General features: G+C 39.4%; 1 protein-coding gene across 1 annotated transcript in view; it reads right to left on the reverse strand.

The window, feature by feature from the left end:
* The window catches only part of LOC147141960 (guanine nucleotide-binding protein G(i) subunit alpha-2), a 47668-nt gene that overhangs the window by 17597 nt on the left and 7709 nt on the right, over positions 1-22362 (reverse strand). Inside the window, exons 3-4 of the mRNA XM_086040360.1 lie at positions 2676-2718; positions 191-332 (exon numbers count right to left, since the gene is read on the reverse strand). Coding sequence (XP_085896486.1) covers positions 191-332; positions 2676-2718 — 185 coding nt within the window. The remainder of the gene's footprint in view (positions 1-190; positions 333-2675; positions 2719-22362) is intronic.

Raw genomic sequence — 22362 nt, forward strand, 5'->3', positions numbered from 1 at the left:
TCAAGCAACAAAATTAGGCATGGCGTCTTAGACACGGAGGACATTTGAGGAGGACATGGTTAAGATCGGGGGATGTCGGGTATATGATCTGGTGCATATGTGAAGCCCTTTGAGACTTTCTTGTGATTAAGGGCTATATAAATACATTTGACTTGACTTGAATTTGAGGAAAATATGGGTGTTATCTTACCACTCTGCCAGGGTTGCTGTAGTCTATCTTGAGGCTGAACATGGCTTTAACGATGGCCATGATGGACTGGATGGTGTTACTGTAAACCACAGCTCGGTATTGCTTACACTCGTCTTCCGAGTAGCCATCTTCGTGGATAATCCTGTGGAGATGTGAAGAGGACGTAATTTTAAATGGATAAACACGCCATCTAATAATAATATCACTAGGGCTCGATCGATAAGGAGTTTTTGAGACACAGAAGAAATTCAGATGAACAATTAAGACAATGAATAAAATAACTTGTTTTTTGGACCCCTTAACGCAGGTATGTTGGAGGAGGAAAAAAAATCGATTTGGACATCCCTGCCTTAGCGGTTACACTTAGAGCAACAAAGAAATGAATTACAGGCACAACATCTGATTGTTTTACAATTCGATGTTCTTCAGTATTTGTTTAACTTTACAATAGAGAGGAATTTTCATGTACAAGTACTTGCAAATAGCATGAACTGATTAAGTTAGCTTAGGCCAAAAATTTGTGCAGCACCGAAGCAACATAAGTGAAATTATTGGCGAAACATGATTTATGCATGATGGCCTTTAACATGATCACATTTCCTGCACTCCATTATTTTCTTTGCCATGACGTGATAACTTCAAAATAAAAATCGGAGAAGCCGTTCTCACGTCAAAACTTCATGTTTGACAGAATAGGGATGTCACAATATCGTGATCTTAGAATTGCCACAATATATCGTCGCGTCACGATATTAATAGCGACAAATCTGTTTAAAAGCCCAAGTTGTTTTCCATTTGTGCAGTTCCAGCACCCTCTGGTGGTTAGTTTCATTAGTGCAGTTTAATTTGATGCACTTTTTTTGCCATCTATAATGGATGGATAGATGTTTAATTGCTAATCGCCAGATAAATATACGTGCATTAACAAATATTAGGTGTTCGGTCATTGTAGGTCAACTATTTGTTTGTGAATGTTGTTATTGTAAAAAAAAAAAAAACAGAATATTGTGAGGCTTTTTTTAATCTCTTTTTTTTTTTACAATATCATGATCTTTTATACAGTATCGCAAGCTTTTAATATATCGCCAAACTCCCCACAATATCATGATAATTATCGTATCGTGAGGTTCATATCGTAATATTATCGTATCGTGACATTTGGATATCGTGACATCCCTAATATAAACAGTATATTCTGCAGGTGTACCCAATATTGTGGCCCGTAAGTGTGCACGCATGTCTGCTCTCGTGTGTACTGAGCATCATTCAGCACATCAGTGCGTTGCGGTGTGTGATGCGCAACAAGTCGATCACCCCGAGCCCGATTTTATCGATGCCATTACCGTACACCTGAAAGAGGAATTTAACTGTCTAATACTGAGATAGAATCTTTCAGACTAATGAATCAGACCGCAGAGGGAGAACACGAGGACGTAATCATATTGACTCTCAAGTGAAAAGTGCTTGCTGCCTGACAACTGCCGTCATTTAGCCGACACATAGCCTAATTTAGGAAAAGGATCATTTTCCTCAGCGGCGTGTAGTGTGTGGTGTTATATAATCAATTCATGTTTGTTTCTCGTAGGCTGACACAGATGTGTGCGCACATGTGTGTGTTTGGGATAAAAATCATGCTTCAAAAAAAGGTGACAGACTGTTCTTACTCCAAGCTCATAAAAAATGGATCCGGTGCCCAGCTAGCCTCGAGGAGTGTGAATAATTAAGCCATTTCGAATTTTGAGTGTATTCGGATTGGTGCACTAGCACGACAACACCGCCCTTCTGTTCCTCTAGTTTGAGTAGTAAAAGGCAAGTGCAGGCAACAGAGGCCACACCATCCCAATGAAACCACCGAGGCGCAGGAGCAGTTTTCTGTTATCAAAACATTGCATGGGCACTGCAAATATTGAGCTTCTACTTAGTGAGGGTGTCAGAATGGAACTCTTTGTGGTCTGTTTGTTACGTTTAATCTTCATTGGTATTTTTAAAAAATCATTGCAGGCTGCCGGAAAGTATCTTGAGCGCTTTTGTTTTTTTCCACATTTTAAGTTACAGCCTCCAAAATAGAATAAATTATTTTTTCCACTCAAAATCCTAACCTGCAACACCCCATCATGACAAAGTAAAAAAAAAAAGTGTTTGTGACATTTTTTTTGGTTAATGTATTAAAAATAAAAGCGTTAAGAAATCACATAAACATAAGTATTCACAGCCTTTGCCATTAAAAAATTGAGCTCAGGTGCATCATGTTTCCACTGATCATCCTTGAGAAGTTCCTGCAGCTTAATTGGAGACCACCTACAGTAAATTCAGTTGACTGCACATGATGAATCATCCTATATACAGTATGCAATGAAAATGTTCAAGTGAATATTTGCCCAAAATGGACAAAACCATCATCGTTTCACTATTTTGGACCATTCATTTTAACACTGTGAAATCATTAATGTACTACAGAGAAAAAAAGCGATATCATCATACTCACTTCATCTGCTTTACAATGGTGCTTTTCCCAGACTCCCCAGCACCTGTTGGAAAATCAAAGATTCAAGTAAAAAAAAAAAAAAAAAAAAAAAAAAAAGCTCAAATGTCTTTGTTGCCTTTGTGAGCAGAACAAAGTTGCATTGGATTTCAAACTGTCTCAAAGAAAGCAAGCAAGCCAGCGTTGAACTGTCAGTGACATCACAAGAGCTCCTGTGGGTTGTCTACCCTGTTGATGTTCTTTGTGAAATGCATGAAGTGCACATAGACTGTGTTTGTTTCTCACTTGAAGGGAGGGAGACGTTTTTAGGCTCACTGCATCACTGGAGGCGAACTTTTTGTTAGCAGGACTGTGTTAAAAATAGACAATTTTACAAAGTGTGGAGCAGTTGAAGCCAAGGGGGACACAGTGAAACGATAGGACATACACTGCACTATAATGGACACAACAGTGAGTGATGCTTCCAACTTTGTAGGAAGACTTTGTGGCAGTTGTACCAGAGACACCAACGTCAGTCACAGCATTATCTTCTGTAGTAAGAACAGAAAAGGAATGTCCCTGTAAAAATAAACAACTTTTCTACATAATTTAAATGATAATTGCATTGAAAGAGGACTACTACTCTGTTTATGAGGGCACAAACATGTCGTCGCTGTCCTGTGAAAAACACTTATCTCCTATTTTGGAAACTTTTTTTAATTTTCACTTTAATGCGATTTCTGTAACGCGGAAACATTATTCAGGTAAAAAAAAAAAAGAAAATAAAAAAAAAATGGAGAAAAAGTGTTTTTCACACGACAGCGATGATATGCAGTTAAGACAATGCAAATGGAGCGCAATATAAAAATATACTGAAAAAAAAAAAAATATATATATATATATATATATATATATATATATATATATATATATATATATAGAATAAACAACACAGGTTTATGCTACCAACTACAACAGCACATTTTAGAGTGGCCATCTATTGTGGGCAGCCTAAGGCAAATATTTGCAATAACCATGCAGTGTAATCAGCAACTTAATATGCCACACCCGTGAGATGAATGGATTATCTCAGCAAAGGAGAAGTGCTCATTATACCAGATTTAGACAGATTTGTGAATAATATTTGAGAGAACTGGGCCATTTTGTGTACATAGGAATATCTATATCTATATAATATATTTGAAATGGGAGGGAAAACAAGTGTTGTGTTTATATTTTTGTTCAGCAGATTTTCTTTTCTGTCTGCAGCTCTCTCGTGTTGAATATCATTCTGAATGAACAGGTTACTTTCTCGAACAGAGAAAAGAATGTCCCTAAAGTTATTTGTGTGGCTTCACAAAAGAAAGGAGGCCTATACAATGTGACGGATGTAACACAGCATCCCATCTAATAGAAACAGAATTAGGAGAAATAGCACTGTTCCAGCTGACCTGATTTTTGCAGGGTGGCTAAAACGGCACCACATGAAGAAGCACTTTGGAGTCTGGTATGAGTTGCCCCTAACCCACTATGCAAGAACTTGAGTACCTTCGTTCGCATCAGCAGTTATCTGGCACAATTGCAATGTGAAATATTCTTCCCTTCAGTCCAACAGTATGACCTCTTTAGAGTGCCTCGTTGTCAGCCATGAGTGAAAAGCAAAGAGGTCTTGAAAGCCAGTTTAGAGTGCCTCATTGTCAAACACAAGTGTGCGCATTTCACAGTGAGAAAGACAGAAGAGCGGGGAGGAGGGTGGACATTTTTTTTAGTCTTTCTTGACAGCCAGTAAGTGGACCGGGGCTTCGGGCTAGCGTAGCCACTTTACAGTTCCACGTTGAAACGGGTGTGGCTAAAAGCGGACATGTCCACTGTCTGAGAGTAGGGAGAATAGCTTGATTTTTCAGGATTAATGAAGCCCAATTTTAGATAGTGGGTGTTTTTTTGTTAATCATTCAAATTTGGCGGTGTTGTTAACAACACTCTTCACTGTTGTGTGTCAAATTCAGATTCATACATTTGAATGCAATTATAAAAACATTTGGAGGTGGCATCGACTACTTGCTATTCACGGCAGGGCTCCGTCTCTAATCCTGCGAACTGGAAGGGTTTACGGTTGTTTACTAGCAGCTAACATATCACCATATAGTTAAATCCGTGCAAAAAAGCCACCTTGGTATGATTGAGCATCAAGTTTAAGGTATTTCTGTACATTATGTGGTTTTGTGAAAATATTATCTTTATCATTAGTAGTAGTAGTAATAGTGGGAGTAGTAATAATAGTTGCACCCTAGAGCATTTTTGGATTGAGAAAAAAATACAAGCTGACCAGTTACCACTACCACAGTTCTTTGAGGGTTTGCATAACCAATGGAAATACTAACACATGGCATTAAAAATTTAAGTAGCATATTGTTTCCCACATGTACACAAATATTGTGTGAGTGTTTTGTGACTCTCCTGTATATAAAGTAGGGCTGGACGATTTTGAAAATAAAATGTAATTGTATTTTTTTTCCCCCTCTGTATTGCGATTTACTACGGGTATATATTTTTTTCAAGATCCTCTTTTAACAGACACAAGCATTAAAGTAATCAGTATTACAACAAACTCCGACAACGTTGCAAAATTCCACCAAACAAGTGTGGCATGAACATAAGTCAGTCAGTCAGTTGTTTACAGTACTCTAAACAAAATTTCAGCTTTTCATGAAGCAATGATTATGTAAACGTGGACTGCACTTCTTAAACACTGAATTTATTGGCACTATATAAATAAATAAATAAAATATAGGCTACTTATATTATGAACATTAAAGCTTACTGACCGACTAATTATTCTTTTTCTCAAATTGCAGCCTTTGATAGTTGTAAATTACATTCTACTACATTGCAATGTCAATTTGAATTCCATGAATCGTTCAGCCCTAGTATAAATTAACGGCAGACATGTTTGATGTGTGCTGTTGTGGGCAAATGCCCAGCACTGTCAGGTGGGCGCCACCATGCACTGACCCGGTCACGCCATCTTGACCCGGACGCCAACAAACATCCGGCCGGAGTGACGACGACTGAGAAAGTGGGAAAGCAGCACTAGCTCCGTTCGCACTGTCGACGCTCATCATGGTCGCGCCATTTTTTCCCCCCTCCCTCTAAGTGACGCGATGTGTCGTGCCAAGCTGCAGTAGCAGCAGTATGGGTGTCCACGCAAAGCCTGGGGTGGCTTTTTCTGTCCGATCAGCTGCCTTCCGTGTCTGCCCGCAAAACAGCCGGGAGGGCCAACTAATTTTGTCAATTCATTGTCAGTCTTTTTCTAAGTAGGGAGAGCTCTGGAGCAAAAACACAAACATTTGAGCTAATTGAAAGAGACATTAACAAGGAAAACAAAAATGTAAAGTACATGAATACACACACAGCCGTGTATGTATGTCCCGAGGAGTTTACGGTAATTAGCGCCGTGACCAGCTTCGTCACTTCAAAACATTCTTTCTCCAAATGGATGGAAATCCCGTCAATCTGTTCCACCAGCCACCTCCAGAAAATATTTGTGAAGTCTTTTTTAATGACAAAAATAAATTCTATAGTATTGTACGAAGAAAAATATTTAAAAATTATACATAAGTAAATATAAAGTGAAGAATTAAAACTTTTTTGCCACATTTTTTGCTTCATTTACTAGACGTTGTGGGGGCAGTATAACACAGACATACAGAGATAGATAAAGATGTTCACAACTGCCCAGTAAGATGCATTTATAGTATTCGTTTTTGTGCAGAGGAAAAAGAATATACACTTGTGAGCATTTTTATTGCTATCTACACGTGTTGCTCCACCATTAGTGTTCAAATATCTATTGCTTTCCAGGTTATAATACAGAGACACTGACGCTATTTGGTAGCCCATCTCTGGCGTCTTACAGACTGTTTTTCTTGATGGTACATGACTGTTCTTTACCGACTGTGTTGATGTTTACGGGCTTTTTAACAATGCCTTTGCAGTGTATTTCCATTTAAATCTTAGGTAGTTATAATCAGCTAACCAACTTTTGGTTTGTATTTGTTTCATGATAAGGCTTAAAAGGCAACACTGTCTGCCTCCATTCAGCAGATTTACCGACAGGATGATAAACACAATTCAATAAAACAGTTTAAGCATCCGGCTTATTTCTTTCTTGCATAATACTGCCGGTTTGGGACCCAAAATCTGATGTTGGAACGAATACAGTATTAGTCTCTCTGTGGACACACTCGCATGAAGGTCACTTTCTCGAATCCAGAATAAAACGCGGTCATTAATATTTCAGGCCCGACGGGAGCATGTGAACACTGGTGAGGAAGATGAGTGCAGCCTTTTTCTTCATGCTCAAGATAGTTTGGAGGAAAAGGGGAGCATTGCTGTGCCACTTCAGGGGGGAAATTCCAGCTTTTCATACTGGTGCACCAAAAGGGGATTAGAAAAAATTTGCTTGAGGTGAAAACAAGATGGATTATCATTTTGCGTCCCTGTGCTGAAATAAAACTAGTAGAGCATTAGGGCTTGTTTTATCATTATTCAGTTTTAAACATGGAAACACACAGATATTAATTAGTTAACTGATGCTCTAAAAGTAGAAACAAGTAGTATATACATGCACTGGTGGAAATTCTGTTGTTTGTGTGGAAATAATTGTTTTTTTTATGTATTGGAGCAAAAACGCACAGCAGTATTTGACAACTGAACAAGTTGGTGGAGTGTCTATTGCTCAATACAACATTGGCATGGAAACAGGAGTCCAGAACATTCAGAGAGAGATTTTCCCATTCCTTGAATGCAACCCTGCATACTAATGGAAAGTAGAGCAAGTTCACCGAGGCTAAGTAAGTTAGCACATCTGGATCTCTGCATTATAAACTGTATACAGTCTGACACAGCACACGGGGCTCACTGTTTAGCAAGATGAATCGAACGGGAGGCTCAGCATTTGGATCAGTATTGAGATCTGCTCCGAAAACGCAAAGGAAATCCTACGATGCGGCCTTCAAGTTGACCTGGCTATTGAAAAAGGCATTCGAGTCCGAGCACATCAAAGAAAAGCTGTCCACCATTATTGATGGTTTTTACAAAGCTGGACTGTTGGCTGCAGCAGACGATAGCGCAAGCGACGAACTAGTAGCGAACTTCAACTTGCGTCAAGGTTCATCAAGTGAAAGAGAGGCTGAAGTAGGTAACGAGGAGAAATGTGTGTGTTGCTTCTCTTGCAACTAGGATTCCAAAGACAAAGATTACACTTGCCAACAAATTTGTACGAAATGTTGTAATCAGAAATGCAAGTAAACTTTTTTATATTCATTATTTTACGCGCATTCCAAATTCACCCTCGTTTTTTCTCTAGCACATTGTTTTAATAATAGTAATAATAATAATAATAATAATGATAATAGGGCGGCACGGTGGGCAACTGGTTAGCACGTCAGCCTCACAGTGCAGAGGTCATGGGTTCGCATCCTGTGTGGAGTTTGCATGTTCTCCCCGTGCCTGTGTGGGTTTACTCCGGGTACTCCGGTTTCCTCCAACATTCCAAAAACTTGCATGGTAGGTTAATTGGAGACTCTAAATTGTCCCTAGGTATGATTGCGTGCACGGAAGGTTGTTTGTTTGTCTCTGTGTGCCCTGCGATTGGCTGGCAACCAGTTCAGGGTGTACGACGCCTACTGCCGAAAGACAGCTGGGATAGGCTCCAGCATGCCCATGAACCCTTATGAGGATAAGCGGATTGTATAATGGATGGATGGATAAAAATAATATGTGCTATAGTAATACTTTGAGTAATATTTAAGAATTAAGGGTTAAGTTCAGCAACAGGTGGAATTTTTTTCTGAAACGTCAGTGCTATAAAATACAAGGCATGATGAAATCCGGATCTCAAAAACCTGATGTGTTTGGAAAAAAAAGTAGCCTTTTTTAAATTTTTTTATATAAAATATGTTTAGGGACACAGAGAGCCATCTCCGATTAGAATTTGCAGTCGGCCAGTGTTATCTGTATTACAACGGGCAATCAAAAAGCACCTTTCTTAGATTTCCTAGATCCAGAGTACTAATACTATACAGTAGATACAGAACAGTATATACACAGTATAACACTTAACTATATTTATAATTGTGCACATTCCTGTCGCTAAAAAGCAAAGCGTGGAGAGTCTTGGTTGTCAAAATGCACAAGTGCTGTCAATGAATTGAGCCACGATCCACTCAAATATCTCAAATATCCAAATATCGCGACATGTTTTTGAGGTTCAATAAAAAATTTAAAAAAAAAAAAAGTACATTATACGAAGAGCCTCAAAATTTTGAATTTTGATAAGAACACCAGTGGTTAATTTTTTTTTCATTGCAGCAAGTTTGTACGTATGCGAGGGTCAATATCCGGGTGTGCGGATGTGAGTCGCAGACTGTAAATTATTTGCAATTGTTTATGGTATCATTTCACGTCACTTGGGGTGAGTGGGCCTTCGATATTTAGGTGTGAACGTGTGTGTTCATGGGTGCTTATCTATGTTAGCCCTGCGATTGGCTGGTCCCAGTCCACGGTGTAGCCTGCCTCTGACCCACAATCAGCGGTACCTAACGAAGACAAGCGTTATAGAATATCGCCAAACGGATGACTCAAAGCATCGTAGATTCACCGAATATTAAATCTGTGTTGTTGGTCATTGTAAATTTGTCATTTCCTAGAAATATGCTACAAACAAACATTTGGGTGTCAATTTTGAGCAGGATATTAAACACGGTGCGATGTTGCAGGGAAATCAGCAGAAGCCTAATTGCTTTTCAACCTTTCATCACACGGAGGTCAAATATTTACACGATGGCGTGAGCAGAGAACATCAAACAGCCTCAGATGATCAGCACGTTCAGTTGTGTTATTACAGATAAATCCGCAGTGGGCTCTAATGGATGCATGCAGTCGACGCCGCAGCAAGGACGGATCAGTAGAGTGCAGTTTGCAGTTCCAGCACAAGCTCAATAAATAATATCACTATCTCGGACTGTGCCAGAATCATTTTGTGGCTCCTTTTGCTTTCTCGATCCACGACGTCTTAGGAGTAGTAACTTGAGCTGCGTAATATGAGGACGACAAGAACACTGGTTGAATTGTCACTATCCATTTTATTTCTTACGACTTCACATTTTGCAGCTGCCCTCTGAAACACCCTGCGATTATTTCAAAAGTGTGATACAGACGGTATGTTTTTACATACTGCCTAAGTAGCTCGGTGCTACGCCAACATGTTTTTGTCTTCAAGTGAGAAAAGAATGCATCTCCATACAAATGCTCTCAAAACAATGTTAGCAGATTGATGCGAATTGGGTTAACGGGGTTTCTCCAGGTACTCCAGCTTCCTCCCACATCTCGAAATCGTGCATTAGGTGGTTAATGAATAAATGGAATAGATTCATGGATGAATTCATACAAAACCTCAAGTCAGCAAGTGTCAAATGGTTAACTACGGTATGTGAGTTTTGCTTTTTGGGGGGACTGAGAAGAATTATGTCAGTTTATCCAACTAGAATATTTTGTTTTAAGTTCTGTATACCTTTGGGTGGCCGTTTTAAAAAGTGAGGTGCATCTAAAATCATTTTGATCATAATGGCGCATGTTAATTTGTTATTATAGTTCTTTATTGTTGAGTGTTTTAGTCATAGCTGAGGTTAATTATAAAGTTAAGAAAGCTCAAATTGATAGAAAATATTTTAAAACGACTTTTCTGTTCAGTTAATTAACATTAACAAAAGTTGGATCCCGGAACAGAAATGGGAAATCGTTCAAGGTTTTTGATGGGGTTGAGGTCAGGGCCAGTCAAGTTCTTTCACACCAAACTCATTGAAACACGCTTTGCCTTGAGCACCGTTCTTGCTTAAAGAGAAAAGCGACTTATTTTTTTAAAGGAGGAAGTCAACCCCAAAATTGTCTTTACAATAATATGTTCCATGCAGCCCCACTAGTATAATCACGACATTTTGATTGATAGTGTTTGAGGAATATGAGTTAAGTAGTAAAATCCACCCATCTCAGGGCTTTCCTGTTTTCTGAAGCTGAGCTACGATTGGCCGTTACCTGAGCAACTGTGATGTCATTTCCAGTCGACAGCAAGCGACAAAATGGCCGCCCCCAGAGATGGCTAATGGCCACTTAACTCACATTCTGCAAACGCAATATGAATCACAATGCTGTGTTTAGACTAGTGGGCCCGCATCACACATATTAGTGTAAAGAAAATCTTGTTGTTCTAATGTCCCCCAAACAATAAGATACCTTGCAGCATTGCACATTTATTAAATATTCAGTGTAAAAGATCCTTAAAAAAAGAATTACAAACAAACTTGGGAACGCCTCACAAGTGTGAGTTTACAGCAAGCAAATGCTTCACTTGCGGGAGAGGTAGCACAGATTGTCAGTGCAAGATTCATTTTCAAGATCACGCTGTACTGATTAATAATAAATAAGATTTATTATAGTGGACCATCCGAAAGCATCCTGCTGCTATTAAAAAATCCATACTGAAGCACTGACAGTGGACACTGCATTGCATCTCCGGCTCAGCCACAATCCTATTCACCTACACGTGAAAGACAGCAGGCGTGCACTGTCACAGCATCATAAATTGACTGCCTTTTGGCACAACACCGCAGCACATTCACATCTCTGCATTCTGCAACTGTCAGTTTGGAGCTGCAAGTGGCTGTGACACAATTCATCTAATCCCAGCCCACCAACCCCCCCCCCCCCCCCCCCCACCCTCCTCCACCCCCAACACGACGGTGTCACGACAGCTCGCAACCAACGAGCTTTTACAGCCATTTAAAAGGTTAACCTCCTGTGGGCGTCGATAAAACAGAGCAAAATACAAAACAAGCTGTGTTTTTGCTGACGGACAAAAGCTAAATTGATTTGTTTTATGGAGTAAACACATCTTTTGTCTGTTTGGTTTGCTTCCTGACAGCAGGGTTGGCTCAACACCCGTTTTGGTATTTTCAGCAATCGGATAAACACAGGGTCAAAAGTTGAAGAAGACAAACTAAAGGAATTGACGTGGCTATCTGTGTTACAGTGAACGTCGTATGATATTTTGCCAGGCATGTAAATAAAAGTTTTTTAGTGCTGCTACTCAAACTATTTTGAAATGCATGCATTTTATACTACTATGTTTTAAATTGATTATCATTAATTGAAACACCCAAAGCGCCACTGCATCTGCATTTGAATGCACCTATATATATATATATATATACACACACACGTGTGTGGGTGTGTGTGGTTGGGGGTGTGTGTGTGGGGGTGTGGGTGTGCGTGTGCGTGTGCTAATTCATTGTTTCATGAAGTGACAAATCCACAGATTTGTTTGCGTAATTGTTGTAATCTGACTTAATCTGAAGATTAATTGACATGTTTACGCCTCACTCCTTTGGTAGAATTTTGATAAAGTCTCTAAAATCATAGTGAACGCTTAAAAGACTGCAAGTCAAAGTGTTTCATGTTAATTCAATGTTCTTTTGCCTTTAATTTTGCGTAAATCTGATCCATAAAACCAAAGCATTTATGGTAATCTGATATTGTTTCATGTAATACAAATTGCTTGAGTTTGTTAGAAAAAAAAGGGATGAGGAACTTGAAAATATTATAGCATAATAAATCGCAATCACAAATATTTAAGGGAATAACAGAAAAAATCACAATTAGATTATTTTTAAAAATCATTCAGCCCTGTCTAAGATCCTGCTTCGTTTGCATCATAGTTTCAGTGGTTCCCTCTGCTCATTATTTTCAAAATGCTCACAATAGTTTGACTAGTAAGTAAATGTTTTTAAATACTTAAAAGTACAAACATATTTCATGTTTACTAACAACAACAATAAAAAAAAAAAAAAAAAAAAAAAAAAACAGGCTTTTTTCCATGCTTCCTATGCATGATGATTGGCAGTGTCATTGATGATATAATAGATCAACTATAAAGCTGACTGCATAAAGTCAATTGCTGCTCAGTGCACCTGTCACAATCTCCACGTGATTGACAGGCGGTCTCTCCAGGGCATAGCCTGCCTGTTGCCTCAAATCCGCTGAAATACTCTCCGCCCCCCACAACGACGCTGAACAGGAGAAACCGAATAGAAAATGGATGGCTGGATGGATAGTGATAAATAGCAACCACTTATCCCTCCATATTTCCGGACTCATACACGTGTACATTCATCAAAAAAATAAATAAATAAATAAATAAAAAAAGAAAAAAAACCCACTCATGTTCGTCATCAATGGCCAATCTCCTGCTGACAGAGTTTGGTTGGGATGAGTGAAGGTCCATTACAGCTGTGATAATGTGATCACAATGCACACCAATGATTACATTGGGCCCCCTGTAGGGACTACATGACTCATTCTGCTGCATGACGGGACTCAGGAAGCCCTAACCCGTCGATAGAAATACAAGTGATTCATCGTCACAAAAAGACAGCATTGATATCAGTAGTAATAGTAGTAGTATAGTGAACAATAATGTCTATCAGACTGCTGCTATTAAAAAATCCATACAGCCTTGTCCTGCCTGTCTACGGATTCAACAGATTTATACGAGTCACAATGGTATGTTGTCAGGTATAACCCTTTGTGTTTTCTTTAACCTAATCTATGACAGCCATACATTCGCTGCACTACTTTAGTGAAAACAACGATCCACATTATGCATACTCTGTAATCCATGCAGGTGGGCGGTACAAACAGACAACATATGCAGAGTGGGCAGCAAAGGAGAAATGTGGTATGTGGTGGTTGAGCATAGTATATAGTACGTTATATCGTCTGGAGTGTTAAAGTAGGTCATCAGTTGTGCAGGGAAGATGAGCTCTACCGCTAGACGCTGGTGCCGGTTTCTGCATCAAAGCAGACTGCGTTGAGTGTACACAATGTTTAATCCCTTTGTTCTGTTTGCTCACCAGGGCTCCCAGTACTTGGGATGGATGTGAGCTGACTGCTTAATTTGCACCCCACGATTCAATATACATCTTAAAGACACTGCAGTAACAACTAAAAAATGTGTTTCATTAATACAGCTTTGTGACCAGTGGGATTGACTGAGTAATATCATCATTCTGTTCAAGTTTCTTCTTCTGCGTTTCCTCTTTCATTTTAGAGGCGCCACATGGAGAAGCCATGGAATATTGACCCACACTGTAAAAAAACACAAATGTAATTTTTTTGAGGTGGCTAAAACAGTAATTTAAGTTGGAAAAACATTCAAGTATAAATTATTGATATTTATGGCAATAATGTTAGCACAATAAAGCAAGCAAGTCGTTTGCTCCAAACCATTTTTTGCTGAAATGCTTTTACTTAAATCTTGGGGGACAATCCAAGAAACAATTAGTTCTGTAAACTCGTATTCCTTTGCTGGGAAATGCGGGGAAGTCAATTTTCACAAAAGCAAAACTCCTAAAAAAATATTTTGTTGATCCATCATCGATCCATACATTTTGTATTGCCCTTGTCATGATCGCAGGTGAATTCAAGTGTATCCCATCTGAATTTAGCCTGAGACACCACACAACTGAATTGTCTTGTGTTACAGGCTACGTTTAAGTGAAACGCATGGCAAGACTGTTAGGAATACATCCAGTTCAAGAGCTACATTTGAGAGGAATGTATGCTATGTTAAAAAAAAGTGTGTATTTTTTAAACAATATATATTTACTGTCCATATACATAATCTTAGTATATATATAGAGTAAATATATTTAAATATATGTCTTTAATTGGCTCTTCCTTGTAGCATATGCGCCATTATGCAGCGTAGGCACGGAGCTGCTAATTGACAGATTCAGGTGACTATCTTTGAAAAGGCTCTGGTGCATATAATTACAACAGCAACCTGAGCAGCTGTAACATGACATGCATACAAAATGTGAGTATTATAATCAATCACGGATCCCTGCGGCTTCGCACTGAGCTGTACGTACCGCAGCCCATACTGGAGGTTGTGGTGCTTTATTACTGTATCGTACAATAACGTCACGGTCACTTTACTGTGAATACATTTGGACTATTGCGCATCTTTCTGCACGGGTAATCTGGTGTCTAATGCATGCCTGTGGCCACTGGGTGGGTGTCACCGGCACTGCTCTTGACTGCTTCATCTCACCAACCAACATAATGACTCACCATTGCAACTTAACCTCCTCAGTGAACGCCACACGTGCCGTGACACAAGACTACGCTCTTTGTCTAATCCGTGTCATTTGCAAGATGTCAGTGTTACTGGATCAAAGTAAAACATCCTGAAAGTGGTGCCAAGAGGTCTCTTAGAAGAAGCTGATTCAGCCATGGTTGACATTTCAAGGGAGTGACCGGAGGAGCTGTCTGCTGAGAAAGAGGTTGATGCACCGCCCTGCAATATAGTATATTTGAAATACAACCAGATATAGATACGTCTTCTCATTGTGTGGATGCAGATAGATAAGCGCTCAGACTGATCCTATTGTGTGCCCCAAAAAAGATATTGTTTAAAGAACCTGTAAAGCGTATTCAGAAATTTGTTCCTAAATAAAATATACAGATGTAGGGAGTGTGGCTAAAATGAGGGACACCCTTTGGGCCGCCTCTACCCCACTAAATAAAAATGGAGGGCGTTCGTTGACATCAGCGGTTATTGCCTCCTGACGTTAGCAAGCTAGCAGACAGCTAGCGAGCGGACCATCGCTTCAGGCTGTCGTTGTGGTAGATTAGCCATCTTTGGCACACATAATTAGATAGGTGACTCGAGCTAGGCTGTTGTATAGCTGTGACCTCGCTCTTGATTGGTTTTTCTTATGGCACTCTGTGGCACACACATATAGTGGAATCCAATTAAGACCATCAAGCCACACATTGTCAAATAGGCTAGGCAGAGCCGCCCTCTGTGGGGAACGGCCAAGACTGTGTAAGAGTAGGAACCACTTTGGACGGATAAGACCTTCTTCAGCATCTGGCAGAAAAGAGCTCCACGGCTGTGTCTCGATCTTTCTGCCATCCATTAAATAATTCAACAACATACAGTCTTATGGTAGCTATTGTTAGTATATTAGGTGAAGGTTCACTCAGAAGTTTACAGTTGGTACCGTGACGTAGATTTAACTTCAACGCATAGTAAATACTATTGTGATGAGCTTTTTAATTCAGGACTTGTGTTACATATGATGTTTTCCGCGGGAACTATTTACCACTATTACACACAACACCAAAGTATGCAACTGACCCAGAATCTACCATCCACCAATCAGAAAACAGGTCAGCCGTGATTGGTCATTGAAAGCAGTTGTGATGTCATTTTCAGTCAACAGAAGACAAAATGGCCGCCCCCGTAGCTGGCTAAAAACAAGTGCATTTTGCTGCTTAACTTATATTCCACAAACACAAAATTAATCAGAATGCCATGTTTCCACTAGTGGGCCTGCATAGAACAATATGTTTGGGTTGACTTCCGCTTTAGCGTAAGCCATTTGCAACTAAAAAGAACAACTATTCCGGAGTTAGAACAAGGTGGCAGAAATTATTTTAATACATTTTCAAATAACTGATTGTTGGGCTTCGTAAAATGGTTTGGGCACTGTATGGTGTACATAAAGCGCGATATATGGCTTCTCCAAGTTACTATTTCGGGCAAATTGTATTTATTTTCCAGGAATACAATATACATATATACAATATGAACAATATAAATATATACCATATATACAATATATGTGTGTGTATATATATATATATATATATATATATATATATATATATATATATATATATATATATATATATATATATATATATATCAAATCCATTGGAAGCCTCACGCTCTCCCTTTCTACAGGTATCATTAGACATCCATGATATGCTCCTCAAATGACTCACATCGGAGCTTAACAGCTCAATTAAGTTGTGCGTCATGCGATGTGTCAGAAGTTGCCAAGCGTGCACTATTAATCTCTGAGGGGAATCAATACGCACTTTGCCTTGCGGGAGTCCCAATGAATCACGCTAATCAAGTGAATGTGTATTGTTAATCGATGCCATCACTTGACAAGGATGAAAAACGGATCCGGCACTAAGGAAAATAAGTTGTACCATGGTTCAGGTCTGCTTGAAAGTAAAGTAGCTCAAGTTTGTTGCTGTTCTTTTGGTAGCAATTTCATTTGCACTGAATTAAAAGCACCTCTGCTTGGTGCAGCCAAGTAGTGTACTCAATTTATTCAATTCCACACTGTCCTGTTTCATGCAAATGAGCCACTGCTCACCCCACCCTCCAAAATCCAAACTGCTTCCTTGCAGACATATTCTCCTACATATGGCAGCTCTGAAAAATTACCGCGTTGTGTAATTTCACACCTGGGTGCTCAGGCACTCCGCACACTCAATTATTTCTATACAAGCAATTCAAGCGAATTTTCCATAATATTCACCACTTAAAAGTTGTAGTTGTACCCCTAAATAGCGTGGATGCATATGTGACAAAATATTGATTGTTTAGACCTGTAATGTTGTCGGCAAATACACACAGTTTTCTCATTTAAATTAAAAATACACAAAATCAATATTCGCTACTAAAATATGACTTCCAATCTGAAAACCAAACGAACATACATACACACACAGATACATACATGCATGCATACAGTCCATATATATATATACACCCACCCAAAATACCAAAACATTGATACCTTGTGAGGATAAGCGGTATCGATAATGGATGGATGGATGGATGTATCTTTTCATACGCAGAAGTTTGAGCGCATTCGGGACGAGATTAAGGACATCGCTCCTAAAACCATGTTGAATTCCGCGAATACTGATGCTAGTAGGGGTATTAATGCTGGTAACTGTCTGACAACCATATTTCTTTTTAAAATAGTATCTCTTGAAAGCCTAACAAAATTAGTTGGTGCGGCAAAACAGACAACTTGCGACTTCTGAGTTTTGTAAAGTTACATGTGGAGTCCCGCAGGGATCCGTACTAGTAGGACCCCTATTGTTTAGCATCTACATGCTTCCGCTTGGTGACATTATACGTAAATATAACATTAGTTTTCATTGTTATGCTGACGATACCCAATTATATATGCCGCTTGAGATAACAAACCCGGCTAATCGCTGTAATTTAGAGACGTGCCTTGCCGAGATTAAACAATGGATGACTCTCGATTTTTTGCTTTTTAACTGTGATAAAACAGAGATGTTGATTATTGGCCCTGCTCGTCATCGGCACCTATTTAAGAACACCACTCTGAGGCTCGATAAATGTACTATTACCCAAAGTGACTCAACAAAAAATCTTGGTGTTATATTCGACCCAACTCTGTCTTTTCAAATGCACATTAAGAATATTACTAGAACCGCATTTTTCCATCTCAGTTATATTGCTAAAGTTCAGCAAATGACTGCTACAAGATTGGAGGCTGACCACATTCTTGGAGGCGCTCTTATGGAGATTTCCACATTGACCATTGGGCCCCTGCTCACTTCGATGTCATCTTCCTGCAGCACTTCATTTAATTAACTTTCACATCACTTTAACAAACACCGTATAGTACTATAATATGTGTTCAACGTTGCCCACTCGGCATCCATTGCAGCCTGATCATTCTGGAAGGGGGATTCCCCCCCATCTGTGGTCCCTTCTCAAGGTGTCTCACTTTTCCCCAGATGTTTTTTTTTTTTTTAGTTTTTCCTTGCCCCTCCTGGGGGTTAGGATCAGGGGATGTCGTGTATATGATCTGGTGCATATGTGAAGCCCTTTGAGACTTTCCTGTGATTAAGGGCTATATAAATAAATTTGACTTGACTTTTTGTGAGCTGAACTGCAAGATCCAACACTTTTTGTATGTACACAAAAGGCCTGCTTCTCTCAAATATTGCTCACAACTCTGTGTAAATCTGTGTTGGACAGCACTTCTCCTTAGCCAAAATAATCCATCAACCTCATAGGTGTGATGTATCAAGGAGAATGAAATACAAATAAAACAGCCTTTTTGGGGTGGCCTTTTATTGTGGAAAGCCCATGGCACACCTGTGCAATAATCATGCTGTTTAATAAGCATTTTGAAATGTCAGGATTACCTCGGCAAAGGAGAAGTGCTCACAAACAAGTATTTAGAACGATGTGTGAACAATATTTGAGAGGTACAGCCGTCTGCGTGCATGGAAGGTTTTAGATCTTTGAATTCAGCTCATGAAAAATCAGCAAAAAAATGTGTAGTGTTTATATTTTTCATCAGTATAATTTTTGCCTGCAACTCTAGTATTGGTTATCATTCAGACAGAACTGGGATTTTTTTTTTTTTAATCTTGCCGAGTAAAACTGTCCCGAAAAGGTCTGTGCAGCACACAAAAAAAGAAGGCCATTACAAAGTGACAGACGTAGCACGGCATCCCAACTGACAGCGACGCCGCTTTAATCTTTCAGCCGGTCGAATGCATTTAACAGTGAAGTGTGCCTCTGAGGTTGGGTTCAAAAATTGGATATGATTCATTTCCCACAGATCAAACCAAATACATTTTTTTAGGCCACGGTAAGCTCACTGCCTGTCCAAGCGCGAAGAATTGATGTTTCATTACTGCTGACCTGATGCCTCATCTTCAGGGAGACAAACGGGGCTGTTGCACCATTTCCACTTGTAGAGCATGTTTAATTGTTGCTATATGAAGGTGTGACCTCATTCGTTAACAGCTTTCCCTGCTCTCTGCGGAATCAGTGGAAGGAATACAGAGGTGGATGTTTTTTCTCAGTTGTCAAATTTGTAGAAACTTGCAAACACCGAATGCTCTCATTCAGTGCGGCTGTGGATTGACTGTCACCCTCCTAAATGCCTCCATCTCTTTAAACTGCAAATCTGTTGAGTTCCAAAGAGGAGGTTTATTTAACACCGACAAGACAAAGGTGAAACTACTGGAAAAACACTGTACTGAGACACAATACTTATTTCCAAATAAATCTTAAAAGGGAAGTCAACCCAAACATATTTTTTTTCAGAATATGTTCTATGCAGGTCCACTAGTCTAAACATGGCACTCTGATTAATATTACATTTGTTGAATATGAGAAAGCCACCCGTTTTTAGCCATCTCTGGGGGCGGCCATTTTGTCACTTCTGTTGACTGAAAATGACATCACAGTAGCGCCGGGCTCAGATAACGACTAATCATGGCTCAGATTCAGAAACAGGTGAGCCGTGATTGGTCGTTATCTAAGCCCTGAGCAACTTCGATGTCATCTTGAGTCGACAGAAGTGGCAAAATGGCCGCCCCCTGAGATGGCTATAAGTGGGTACATTTTGCTGCTTAATTTATACTCCACAAATGCAAAATTTATCAGAACGCTGTGTATCAACTAGTGGGCCTGCATAGAACATATTCTGGAAAAAAATATGCTTGGGTTGACTTCGACTTTAAGGTGAGCTAGCACTGTAAATAATACAATAAATGCACACGTCATTATTTACACCTGCAAGGGTACTCTTATCCAATAGAAATAATCTGCTTTTATGAAGATAATCATACCAAGATGCCAACCACAGTAGTAATAATATTGTTTACACGGTCATCGTTACATAACGAGTAATCTTTCATACAGCTCTTGTATTGGATTTTATTAGTATTTTACCCGTGAATGTATAAGAGCAGAACAATGCTCTTTAATTCCAGTTCAACAAATGCAATGAGGAGATGTGAGCTAATCCAATTAGTTGTAATATATTCCATGGATTTGCTTTTCCGCAGTGATGATTATATAGAGCAGCTCTTGGAAATGTCCGAATCAACAACTTGGGTGGGATGAAAAAACATGATCACAATCAGCTTGATCAGCAAGTATTTTGTTTGCCTGATGTTTTTTTTTTTTCTTGATTATTATTTAGAAAATGAGCAGTGCAAAGCCTGATGGATGAAGCGAGTATAATGGCAACCACATAAATAAGAACAGACTGTGGGGTTGCAGTTGGCCAACTCTTCCAACTTCATTAAGGACATGGGATACAGTGAAAGACCTTAAAAGAAGTCAGTTCAGCAAGCGTCAACGGATTAACCCACGTTTGGCTTTTTCTTTGGCCTTTTGCGACACATGCCCTAAAAGAAGGGCCAGGTTGTGAAGAGAACAACAAGATTATACACCAGATTATATACACAACTGTTACACCTACAACGCAAGTGTTTATCTTAAGCATTTTAGAGTGGTTAACTTATTTTTACACTTGAAAGCTAATGTTATAAAATGACGGGCATGAGGCTTTCACGCCCATAAATCTTTGTCATTCACTGTTCAAGTAAAGATAATAGTTGAAGGGGTGCTATATACACACATTTATATGTACACAGTATACATATATACACATATATACATAGTATATTGGCAAGCTAGCTTTCCATTTACGTTGCCCTATTTTTATCTTCCTAATGACCCAGAATTGTAAATATCTGGCATGCTCTTTTTCGCCATTCATCACAATCCGCCATCGAGCTGAAGAGTGTTTTTTTTTTTTTTTTTTTTTTTTTTAAGTCGACAGAAACAAACTCCGTCAAGTGCCTCCTCCATTGGCTGACTTTGGAGTCAAGTGCAATTATGCAGATAGATTGGAGTCAATAGTGGGAGCATCTTGATGAATACTCATCTTAAAACACTCATGCGCTCTTCATCTAAGACAAAAGAAGTGCGATGTGAAAGAACCAGCAGGAAAATAAGGTGATATTAGACTGCATCCTGAATTATGAATGCCACTGATAATGGGAGTGTGACTGGAAAATGAAAGATGAGGAAGGATCCAATTAGGCAGAACCCTGTGGAGGAAGCGTTTGGAAGTAATGGTGGTTCACATGAAGGCCTCGGGACTTCAGTCACTCCGAAGCTGCAATGAATGGTTTTGATGTTTGCTTGGAATCTGTACTTCCCCTGGTCTTATGCTGCATTTGAGACTACCGGGGAGTTGAAAAATAAGCGTGTTACCTAAAAATCATAGTATTTATTGAAATGTCCTCCGACTATGGCTATGATAATCATCCCCATGCTACTCAAAGCCTTAAGGTCAGTACATATTTGCATTTGTACATCTTCTTATCAACGGTTGAACATTTCTGACTTTCACGTTTTCTGCATTGCAGTGTTATTGGTTTAGTCTTAACATTTTAAATGAGTGGTTTCCAGGTGCTGGCACTGCAAGTGATCCCTGGCCTTGCAGTTTCAACGTGTAGCCAGCCCCATCGTGGATCGATCCGTCGAAAGGAAAAAGCCAGGAACAGAGTTGGAAGTGTGACACGATTGCGATGCATGCCGTTCGGATGAAGTGTCGTCCACACAGTCAACTGGAAGAGGAAAATACAGCGAGGGCTTGAACCTAATTGTCGACGAGTAGAAGTGGTGACTTTACCGCTGCGTGATAATTACAAGTTGTTGTTGAAGTTGTTCAACCGTGTGTTTTGGCAGGAGGTCGGTCCGCGCAGCATATTAGCAGTGGTATCTCAAGTATTTTGACTAAAAATAAGGCAGGTAGCATGATCACTTTGGAAATATGCAATATTTACTGTATTCTTGAATATAACAAAAGCACAAGTGCCATGCATGGCGCTACACCAGGGCTAAGGGGTGCTATAGCCCTGTCAGAAATCTGTCAAGGCCCTGTTCAGCCACCCCCAGCTAGTTGATTATTTGTTTATATTTTCGTTT

Source organism: Filicampus tigris, chromosome 9 (assembly GCF_054856515.1).
Source record: "Filicampus tigris isolate MCC_2025a chromosome 9, RoL_Ftig_1.0, whole genome shotgun sequence".
Taxonomy (NCBI): Eukaryota; Metazoa; Chordata; class Actinopteri; order Syngnathiformes; family Syngnathidae; genus Filicampus; species Filicampus tigris.